General features: G+C 57.0%; 1 protein-coding gene and 1 pseudogene across 1 annotated transcript in view; both read left to right on the forward strand.

Annotated features, from left to right (window-relative positions):
- The window catches only part of PDE9A (phosphodiesterase 9A), a 73,647-nt gene extending 69,290 nt beyond the window's left edge, over positions 1-4,357 (forward strand). Inside the window, exons 17-19 of the mRNA XM_015568868.1 lie at positions 1,312-1,407; positions 2,907-2,982; positions 4,083-4,357. Coding sequence (XP_015424354.1) covers positions 1,312-1,407; positions 2,907-2,982; positions 4,083-4,093 — 183 coding nt within the window. The 3' untranslated portion in view covers positions 4,094-4,357. The remainder of the gene's footprint in view (positions 1-1,311; positions 1,408-2,906; positions 2,983-4,082) is intronic.
- Positions 4,358-6,685: 2,328 nt separating this feature from the next.
- The window catches only part of LOC102771106, a 5,591-nt pseudogene continuing 929 nt past the window's right edge, over positions 6,686-11,347 (forward strand).

The raw sequence follows: 11,347 nt of genomic DNA on the forward strand, positions 1-11,347 counted from the left end.
CGCACACCCCCCCACACCCCCGCCCACACGCTCACACACTCGCCCACACACACACACACTTGCCCACACGCTCACACACGTGCATGTGAACTGTAACTGCCCGCTGGACACCCCACCTGAAGCCCCCCCTCCACCTTAACACCAACACGCCCAACACTCTCCCCCCACCTCCCCACTTGCCCTCCCGCCTCCTGCTCCCCCAGCAGCACACCCACAGAACCTCCCGCTTCCCCTTCCTGCTCCACCACGGCCAGCCTGCTAGTCCCCACAGAGACCTCCTCCAAGTGGCCCTCCGCTCGCGGGGCCCCAGAGGAGCCTGTGTCAGCTCCTCTCACCGTCACCTTCGGAAGAACCTCCTAAGCGGTCCCATCTCCATCTCACTCACTCCACCCAGCACACGGCTGTCACCAGGTTGACCTTCAGGAAGGAGCTCTCCCCCTCTCTCCTGAACCCTCCATGGCTCCCCACTGCCCCAACACAGGCCCATGGTCCCCCGTCCTCCGTAGCACCTCTGTCTGACAGGACGGCCCGCAGCTCCTGGTCCTGGCCTTTCTTCCAACCTTTACCGCCAAGTGCATCCTTCCTCCCCTGGGCTCCCAGCCTCACATGCTGCTCCCTCGTCTTCCAGAACCAGCTCAGCGCTCCTTCCTTAAGTCCCGGGCGCTGTTGCTTCTCGGGAGCTGCCTTCTTGCACGCAGCATTCTCTCCACACACTGCGCCTTCACAGCGGGCGAGCAGACCTGGTCCCGGCTACAGTGATGGGACCACGGGCCCACCCTCCCCTGTAGGAGGGCGGAGTGTGACCTTCCCGGGAGGAGAGCTGTGTGCACAGGGCCCCGGGGGGAGGGGCACCCTGTGCTGAGTCTCAGCAAATGTCCGACAGGCAGACAGACTGGAGGACACAGCCGTCCAGGCTGGAGGGCAGGCGTGAGCAAGTCCCTCCAGGCTCTGGGGCTGTCGGGGGCCAAGTAGGTGAAGTTGGCTTTGGAAGATGAGAAAGTGCAGTGTGGACAGTTAGGGGCCAGGGGGACGCGGAAGGGGAGAATGGGGAGGGAGTGGCTTCTACCAGGTCCCTGTGAGGAGCAGGAGACAGTGGGGACCGTGGAACCAGGTGGACAGGTGGCAGGCATGAGGGGCCCCAGGAGCCATTGACCAGACAGTGTCAGAGCCTCGGTCACCTTGGATGCCGTAGAGGCCACACCCTGGGGGCTCCGACCACACCCCATGGACGGATGCGGATTCCTGTGCGACCCACTGAGACACACAACCTGCCCTTGTCCCAAACGCTTGACCGAGTGTGTCCCCCTCCAGCTCTTCCCTGCGGTTGAGGAAAGCATGCTGCAGCCCCTGTGGGAATCCAGAGACCGCTACGAGGAGCTGAAGCAGATGGATGACGCCATGACGGAGGTAGGGCCCCGATGGACAGTGGGTGGCATGGGCTCCATCCACACTGCTGGCACCGCGAGCGGCCCCTCTGGACAGGCGCTCATTCCCACCCAAAGGAGAGAGAGACAAGCTGACCACATCAGGGGATCTATCGTGGTTGGAGGTCACATGACAGTGCCGCCCGCTGTGAGGTGACAAGGGTCAGCGTCCACGGCATCTCCCTCCCCTGAGCAGCGCCCGGCCCACGTCCTCCCTCTCCTCCCCCTGCCCCAACCTTGTTCACTGAGAGGCTCCCCCTGTCCTGGGAAAAGCCACCACCACATCCCGTGCTGGGTCTAGGCCACAGACTCTCACACAGGGCAGCTCGCCCCGCCGCCCCCACCCCCACCCCCGGGGCCTGGCTTTAGGGAACTTGGGGATTGATAGTTTTCAGGGGAGATCCAGTTCACAAGCTCAGAGCTGGGATCGAGGTTTCCCCCGAAGCCCCCCAAGTTAGTCTGGCCAAGTCAGGACCCCGGGGTGTGCGCACCTCTGTGTCAGGACCGCCTGCCTCTTGGGACCACCCAGTGACCTTCTCACCTGACCTCCAGCCACCCCAGGTGTGGCCTCCCCTCTCCCCGGGGGCCCCAGTGCAGCTGGAGCAGTCTCCCTGCTGCTTCATACTTTGGCCCCATTTGGGTGTGGCTGACCTCACCCCGTCCCAGCCTGTGCCCCCAGCCTGGCTCTGCACCATGTCTTCTTCACCTCAGCCAGGGCCTCCCCATCTCAGTGCCTCCACCTGCCTCTGCCACTGGGAACTCCCACCATGCCCTGCTGAGGCTCGTCCTGTGTTGCTCTTGTCTCTCTCAGCCTCCTTGGTGCAATGCTGGACGTATAGTAGGTGCTCAACAATAGAATCAGGCTCTGAAGGAGAGGGCATTGCCCACAGACCAGCCATCTCCATCTCTCTAGTTAGGTTCTAGCAGGTCACAGGCAGGTGCTGAAACTCCAAAAGCTTAAGAGCAGATGATACAGAGGACGGATGTAAGAAGAGGTGTCCCCCTGCCCAGACCCCTGCAGGAGAGCTACAGAGCCTGACTCTCCGGGGCCATCCACACGTCATCTCAACAGAGACCTTGAGCCTCCAAGTCCCAGCCCCGGCCGCCCAGTGGGGGCCACTGGGACCCTCCAAGGCCCCTTCCTGCCCCCAGAAAGGACAGACCCGAAAGGAGGTGAAAGGGATGTGGACTCCACAGTCGCCACAGCCAGTCCACGGGGCTGTGTGCACTGCAGCCAGTGTGAGCTCGCCGTCCAGGCGCCCGGCAGTGGCCGCCCTGGGTGAGGCCTACCGTAGCAGGGAAGGTGGCCCGTGCACCGAGCTGTGTCTGAAAAGCTCACGTGTGTGCTTGGCACCACAAGGTTGCAGACGTTCATCTCAGCTTCACGTTTTAGCATCTGCAGTCAACAGGGAGCTCTCGAGCAGACGAGCAGCCACCCCTCAGGGTCCCCGAGCCTGACTTCTCTGTCTGTCCTGGTTACAGAGGAAGAGCGAGAGCCAGGCAGGCGGGGGCACCGACAAGTCGAGGGAGAAAAGCAGAGATGGGAAGCCAAGCGAAGGTAATGCTGTGCACTGATTCCCAGCAGTTCCCAGCACAGTGGAGCTGGATTGGAAGCTGGGGAGGGAGGAAGGAGGGAGGGAGGGGGGGAGGGGGAAAGGAGGGAGCGGGGGAGGAAATCTGAATACCAAATATTTTTAAATAAGTAAAACGTGTATGCCTTGCTCAGAATAATTAGAATCAGGCTCTGAAGGAGGGGGCATGCTTTAATTGATAGAAAAAGATAGGAAAGGTCAGTAATTAGCAGGTGTGCCACTCCTAAGGGAAAACGCTTTTTTCAAGCTTTTCACAAAGAAAGTATTAGCATGGCTGTGATCACCTCCCCGAGCCCTTGTTGGCATCAGCCATTCCCTCAGTCCATGCAGAGGGCACACCAGCCATTCGGCCTGAACAATGAGGACACACCACACAGGTGGCTGATGGATCCTTGGAGGGAGTTTCGGTTTATAAAGCAGCAAGGTGCCGGCATGAGAAACTAGGTTTGGTTTTATTAGAGGAACAGAGGTCCCGGCTTCCAGCAGCCAACAAAGCCAGCCTTGGGGCCGAGCTTTGCACTGGAGACTCAACCTCTGAGCCTCAGGCCCCGAGTCTCTAAATCACCTTCATGTTGTGGTTTTAGCAGTTAACCGAGCAGGGCTGGTCTGTAAGAAGCACTCCGTAAATGCTGGCTTTCTTTTCTTTTTCTTTTTTTTAATATATTTGAAAGAGTTTGACTTCCCATTTCCTCACTGGACACATAATTTTGATTTATAAACCCAACAGTCCTGAGTAAAAGGAAGTTTTAGACTATATTTTTATTGATTTCAGAAAGGGAGAGAGAGAAGTATCAATGACGAGAGAGAACCATTGATCGGCTGCCTCCTGCACGCCCCCTACTGGGGATCAAGCCCGCAACCTGAGCATGTGCCTGACCGGGGAATTGAACTGTGACCTCCTGGTTCATAGATGGGTGCTCAACCACTGAGCCACGCCAGCCGGGCTGGCTTTCAATTTTGAAGGCAGGTCGTATTTTTTGAATGGCTCAGAAGAGGGACCGAGATGGTTGTATTTTCCCTGAACGTGTTCAACAATATGTCCGATGGCCTCATTTTTCAAACACAGTGCGCGTCTAGTCCTGTGACACTTGCGATGTCGCCTGCGCATTTCCATCCCAACGAAGACAGACCCGGGGTCCGTCTCCCTCCCGAGCAGACCTCGCCTGAAGGAGCAGGACGTCCGTCCGCGGTGCCTGGGCCCGGCCACTCGGCGTGAGACTCCTCCGCGGGGAGAAGCTGATCCTGACCCCCTGGCGCCCACGACCAGGACCGTTTTGTTCACTGATACAAAAAAAAAAAAGGAATCCATGATGCTGTACAGAATTTTTACTTTTAAACTGCCTTTTAAATAATATATTCTTATACAGAAACGGGTCCTGTTCTTTCTCTTCGTGGAGGAGTGTGTCTGAGAAATGGGCTCGCGTGGAGACAAGGGCGCTGTGCGTTCCCGCAGACGCATCCAGAGCGCCTGCCCAGGGCGATGCGCTCGCTCCTCGCGCAGATTCAGCCTTAGATGCCGGGCCGCTGCCCAGAGCACCAGGCCGCGCGTGTCCTGTGTTTGTCAGCTGCAAGGGCACTGGTGCCTGTGCGGGGAGGTGGGGACCCCAGGCGGCCGGTCACACTGTAGACAACAGGCGGTCCATGCAGGACACAGACGTACCGCAGGCCGGTGCCCATGCACCGAGAGGTGGGCATGGAGCGGTTAACGCGCAGATAAGGAGCCGCGTTGACCTTACCTGCACAGCAAGGGGGGAAGCTGTCATTTTTTCCTGCCTTTGTCTTAGGGACAAGCATTGGGAACTTTCTGGGTGGCACTGGACCCACAAAGGGAGAGCCAATCCCTGCTTGTTCATGGTCAAGCTTAAGGGGCCCCCATACCTAAGCTCTCACCCAGAGCCCCACCTGCATCTAGACTCCTGAGTGCCCCCAGGCTGTGGGCCCCACCCGCGCCCCCTCAGGACAACATAACCTGCCGAAGAGCCTCCACTCTGGGGACCGGCCTTCACAGGGCAGCTGCATGGCCTGGTTGGTTCCATGTCCGAGGCATGCACTCCCTCCTGAACTCCAGGATATTGCTCCCCGTCCTCACAGAATTCATTTTTGAGCTGTGAGATTTCCCACCTCTCCTGAGAGCTGCGTGTCCCAAACTCTCACACCCATAAATCGGAAAGAATTCTCTCCCAGGTTGTGTGCCTGCTTTTCCTTTTTAAAACACATGGTGCCCTCCCACTCATGCTGGTCCCTCGGGCCACCATCCTGCCAGAGCCAGGCCTTCCTCAGGGCCTCAGGCAAGGACAACACGGCCTGGCCTGGCAAAGGGACTGCCCTGCCCCTTGCCCTCCTGCCCTTCCCTCCTCCCTCCGCTCCTTAATCGGTGCCCACGGTGGATGTCAGGCACCATGCGGCCCGCCCCCTGGAACTCACACGAGCTGGAGAGCCAGCAAATAAAGGGTTGTTGTGAAGCAGGTGCTCCTGCACTGCCTGTGGCCACAGGAGGCGCCTGGGAACCTTGGGAAAGCGAGCCTGAGGGCGGCTGCAGTGACCCCTGAAAGACCAGTGGGCATCAGGAGGAGGAGGGGGAGCCCCCAGGCGGCTCTGGCCACAGCCTTTGCAACCTGCTTTTTGGAGGAAGTGGCCCTGGGTCCTGATGGATGAGCAACGCAGCGAGCCAGGCGGAGATCCAACAAGGCAGCACCCACAGTGGGGTGGGTGTGATGGAGGCTACATGGTGGGATGAGCAGGTTGGCATGAGAGCACAAAGGTGCAGGGAGAGGGCTGCCAGGTGCAGCGATGAGGCTGGGGTGAGGCGGGCCTGGGCTGCAGGCACTCTGGGGTGTCAGTGTCGGTGCAGAACAGTGGGGCTCGGCCACACTGGAGACTGGAGGCCAGAGATCAGGGAGAGAAGGCGGTGGGGCCCCAAGAACTGGTCTTAATGGTCAGTTGTGGGAACGAGGGGGCTCACAGGCTGACCAGCCCTTCTGTGCCCTGCACCTTCCCCAGCTCTGACACCCACAGCGGAGCCTGGCCCCGGCCTGCCCCAGGGCCCTGCTGCTCCCAAGGAAGCTCCGACAGCCCAGAGCTGGTTCGGGGTGACCCACATTGTTTACGTAGCGAGGCACCTGCAGAAAATAATTTCCCAGGTCCCCGCACACCCTCGGAAGACCCCTGGTGACGTCCATATGAGGCTCAGACATTTGCTGCATGAATAAATGGATTTGAGTTTGTGGTCACTGCCCCAGAGAATCATGTAAGAGAAGAAAGTCATCCTGCAGAATGTGTGTGTGCGGTGGGGGCAGGAGAACAGGGACACGTGTATACGCGTGTGTGTGTGTGTGTGAACACTAATGCACGTACATGCACTATTACACACCGAACCTCCGTCCCCACTGAGAGAAAGGAAGGGAAATGAGGAAAGATGGCGGGCATCTAGCCTTGGCATGGTGCCCCAGCCCTGGCAGCGAACAGGGTGAAAACAAGGAACGCTTGGACTTGGCTAAGGAACACAGGGACAGGTGCGAGGGCGAGGCGGAGGAGGCGGACAGTGGCCCTCGCAGAGCAGCGAGACATGGCAGCCAGGCCTTCTCAGCATCCGACGATTCCTCATGGCATTGAGAGCTCTGGCGTCATTTCTGCTGTTTTCCTCACAAGTAACTTCACAAAACATTCAAAATGCGTCCGACGTACCTGCTGCAGTGGGTCCGAGGAAATGTTAAGCGGCAGTGGCTGCACACCGACCTGCCTGTTCTCTCTGCCGCTGGCCGGCGCCCAGAGATGCCTGTGAAGTAGCTGATGTGTGCCCCTCGGGTGCTAACAGACACGGAGGAAGTGGCTGGCAGCGGGGCACACGGTGCCTGGCACTAAGGAAACCCCGCTGGCTCCAGGGGCCACGGCTGCCCCCAGCCTGATGGATGTGGGGTGCTGACCACAGTTTACCGGTTGGGAAGGAACCCACAGAAATGCTCCTCCCGTTTACATATCGCCGCTCCCCTCGGACAAGCCCATCCATCCTGAGTGGGACCCCTGGGAGGCGTCCGGAGTCCCAGCCAGCCTCCTGCCGCGGCGCCCCCTGCACTGGCCTCCTCTACCACCAAGACGCGCCTCCCCACCCCCGTTTTTTCCTAAACCTTCCAAGAGTTACTGATCACAGGTGTGGGGACCCATGGCCAACCCTGTAAAGAGCAGCTGAAACTTATCTCCACAGCCCGCTGCTGGGGCCCTCGAACTCCCGAGGAGGGGCTCCCGTATAATGTCGGCTCCATGTGGTCCTTGCAGGGACCCCCACAGGCCGGACCGCCAAGCAACACGATGGCCCGCGGCTCAGAGGTCAGACCAGGTCTCAGGTGGAAGGCTGTGCATGTTGAACACAGCACCCGGGGCCAGTGGAACAGGACACATTTCTAACCTACAAGCAGACGGTGTTATTTCCTTTATATTTATGGTTCGAGAAACCCCACCCCTAAAGGAACAAGCAGCCACACTTGAGGTCATCCTGTAGGCCCCACCTGGGGGAGCTCTGCCCAGCCCCACCTGGAGACCCCTAATGCCCCCCCACACACACACTCCAGACATGCAAGTTCCCTCAGAGCTCACCTGAATGAGACCATGGTTATGGGGCCAGTGTTTGGGCCTTAATTAGATCTGCAAGTGATGGTCATAATTAGGCGTTTAATTATCCAGAATCAATCATGCAACTCGAACCGAATGAGGTGAGTGTGGAGTTCTTGGGAATAACCGTGGTGGCTGAACTTGTTGATTAAATACTGCCTGATCTTTTCATGCTGTTGGGCACCTTCAAAATCTAACATTGCCCATGAACTTGTGAGCCTCCCCCACACCTACCTGATATGAGCAAATGTGTCAGACCAGACATCCCACCAGTCACGTCAGCACAGGAGTTATAAACTGCAAGAAATCCAGTAAGGGATCAGAAGCTTTAAAAACAATCGTGTTCTCTTAAAGAGCTAACGTCTGACAGGTGAGTGCCTCCACCGGCATCTCAGGGAAAGACCGGAGCAAACGGGCTGGAGAGGATGGGCCGCAATAAGCTCGAGGGAGATCAATTCTCTGCTGTCTCGCTGGTGCCCGGCCTGGTGTGGGCAAGAAGTGCTCAGGGATGCTTGATGAACACATGAATGAATCAATCAATCTATCAACCAACCAACCAATCGACAATTAAATGGCAGGTATGTGGACTGTTATTTATACAGCTAACCTGGTAAAAATTATTGGGTTTAATGCTCCTGTTTGCAGCTTTGCATTAAAATCAACTTAAAGGAAGCTTGGAAGGGGAAACAGGAGGTAAAATGCGTGCTGTGCTCCTCCCCCACCCCCTACTCCCACCCACCTTAGACCACTCACTTCTGATAGGATTTCACAGCCGCCCCAGGAGAAAGGCCTGCAGCCTGTTATGATCTGCTGTGAGGGGCCCCTGTCCTCCGCTCCAACTGTACAGATACTCAGTGTCCATTTGTCTTTAGGAAAAATGCATACACTTCTGTTCGGAAATGAAAGGGTATAAGTGGGAAATGGGGGAGGATATTAGCATTATCGCAGAAAGGGAATGGGGGGGCTCTTTTGTCCTGCCCATGGGGGTAATTTCAGTGGCAAAAGCAGCTCTTTGCTGCTACAGGCAGTTCTACCAGAAAAGGAGAGGCCAGTGAGGGGATTGTGGGGGACACAGTGAAACTGAGGCAGGGGCTCACCGAGGCAAACCTGGCTCTCCCGGTCCGCACAGGACACCACGCCCGCATCGTCGCCACCCAGCGCGGAAGCATGAGGAGCCCGCGAGGCCAAGCGGCCCCGGGGAGAGGTGTGCGGTGCTGCAAGCCCACGAGGCCCACACGTCTTCATTATCAGCCGGCATCCTCCTGGCCCCGCCTGGCTGGTGAGTCACCACGGATCCCCTCTGCCCACAGGAGGATGAGGAAAGACCGTTTGCTCCCAGAGCAATTGATCAGTCCTAACAGGCACTGCCTCTTCGTGAGCTAGAGAGTCCCACTCCCAGGGGGCACCCAGGATGGTCCTGCCGGGTCACTCCTGGGGTGTCTGTAGGCACAGTACCAGGGCCTCCGGGACCTCCACAGTCCCCTCCAGCAGGACCTTCTGGGTTCTTTTCAATTCCCCACAAGGAGAGATGATGCGATTCTGGTGTGTGAGGCCCTCGTCATCAAGGCTGGGCGCCCAGTGGCCAACCAGTCCGTCGGCTGTGCCCAACCCCCAGGACACCATCCCAGGGCACTGCCTCTTCGTGAGCTAGAGAGTCCCACTCCCAGGGGGCACCCAGGATGGTCCTGCCGGGTCACTCCTGGGGTGTCTGTAGGCACAGTACCAGGGCCTCCGGGACCTCCACAGTCCCCTCCAGCAGGACCTTCTGGGTTCTTTTCAATTCCCCACAAGGAGAGATGATATGATTCTGGTGCGTGAGGCCCTCGTCATCAAGGCTGGGGGCCCAGTGGCCAACCAGTCCATCGGCTGTGCCCAACCCCCAAGACACCGTCCCAGGCCGCAGCCTGCCCCAGGCCAGAGCCTGCCCCACCATTCCCGGATCTGGAACATACCATTCAAACACAACAAGAGGACTGTCTTCTCTGGGTGATGCTTGCCAGACGCTCATTTCCGTCTGAGTCTGGTCCCTGAGATGCCCAGGGCTGGACTGGATTAGCAGGTGCAAAGGGGATTCAGAAGTGGCTGGTGCGGTGAGCGTTCTCACAGCACAGGGTGCCAGGAAACGTGAGCAAGCCTAAGAAATCAACCTCTCTTTCATGTGCTTCATAACTAAGAAAACGATCATTTTTTTAATTAATCTTTTTATTTTGAATAATTGTAGATTTCCATGCCATCGCAAGAAAGAATACAGAGGGACCCCGTGGACCCTTTACCCAGTTTTCCCAGGGGCGGCACCTTGCAGGACTCTAGGTCAGCATCACCTCCAGGATGTGGACACTGACCAGTCCAGGTACAGAGCATCCCCTCCCCACGGGGTTCCTCCTGCCGGCCTCGGATAGCCACACCCTCTTCCCTTCCACCCACCCAACCTTGACCCCCACCAGCCGCTGCTCTCGTCTCCATTCTATACATTTGTCATTTCATGAATATGATATACACGGCATCACACACTATGTGACCTTCGAGGTTGACTTTTCCGCTCAGCATCGTCCCCTGGGAATTCACCAGGTGGTTGTGTGGGTCAGGAATCTGTTCTCTCTTATGGCTGAGCTGTGTTCCAAGATGCGCGTGGACCACAGTCTGTTTAACCATTCGCCAGTGGAAGGACATCTGGGCTGTTTCCAGTTATTTTGCTCTTCTGAATAAGCCGCCATAAACATTGACTACAAGGTTTTTTATGAATATGACCTTTCATCTCTCCGGGATGAGTGCCAAGGAGTGTGAGCACTAGGTGATATGGTAATTGTTTCTCTACTTTTCCAGGAAACTGTCATTCCCGAAGGGCTGTGCCAGCGCACTTTCCCACCAACAGTGTGGGAGTGGCCCAGTTTCCCCACACGCTCACTAGCTTTTTGTGTTTTCCCCGTTTTATTTTAGCCATTCGGATAGGGGTGCGGTGCTGGCCCGTGTGGCTTTCATGTGCATGTCCCCAGTGGCTGAGATGTTGAACATCTGGAAGAATGTACACTGTGTGTCCTCGTTGGCAAAATGTGTGCTCATGTCTTGTTTGGGGTGGGGGGGGGTTTCTTCACTGGTGAGTTTGGCGGGTTCTCTGTAGACTCAGATCCCGGTCCGATGTGTGGTTGGCAGCATTTCCTCCCAGGCTGCAGCTGGTCCTTTCCTCCCTTGAACAGCGTTTTTCACCGAGCAAACATTTTTAATTCTGATAAAGTCCCATTTATCAGCTTTTCTCTTATCAGTCTTACCTTTGGTGCCAGGTCTAAGAACTCTCTGCCTCCCTAGATCCTGGAGATCTGCTTCCATGATTTTTTTCCCAAAAGTCTTGTCGTTTTATGCTTTAACCCCGGGCCCATTTTGAGTTCACTTTGATACCAAGCGTGAGCTCTGGGTTGAGGCTCGTTGTCTCGCCTGTGAATGTCCGATCGCTTCCGCTCCGTTTGCTGAGAAGCCTCTCGGCTCCACCCACCTGCTCTTCCCGCTCCCCTTGTGCAGTTCGTGTGGGTGCGACCCTGGTTCTCTGTTCTGCTCCATGGACCTCCGTGTCTGTCCCGCAGTCTCTTTCCCAGAGTCACACAGTCTTGGTTATTGTAGCTGTGTAATGGGGCCTACAATCACATGGATTGATTCCTCTCCTTTTTCAAGAATACTTAGCTACTCTAGTTTCTTTTCTTTTTCATGTGCATTTAAAATCATCTTTTCTGGGCT

This window comes from Myotis davidii, unplaced genomic scaffold (genome assembly GCF_000327345.1).
Source record: "Myotis davidii unplaced genomic scaffold, ASM32734v1 scaffold512, whole genome shotgun sequence".
Lineage (NCBI taxonomy): Eukaryota > Metazoa > Chordata > Mammalia > Chiroptera > Vespertilionidae > Myotis > Myotis davidii.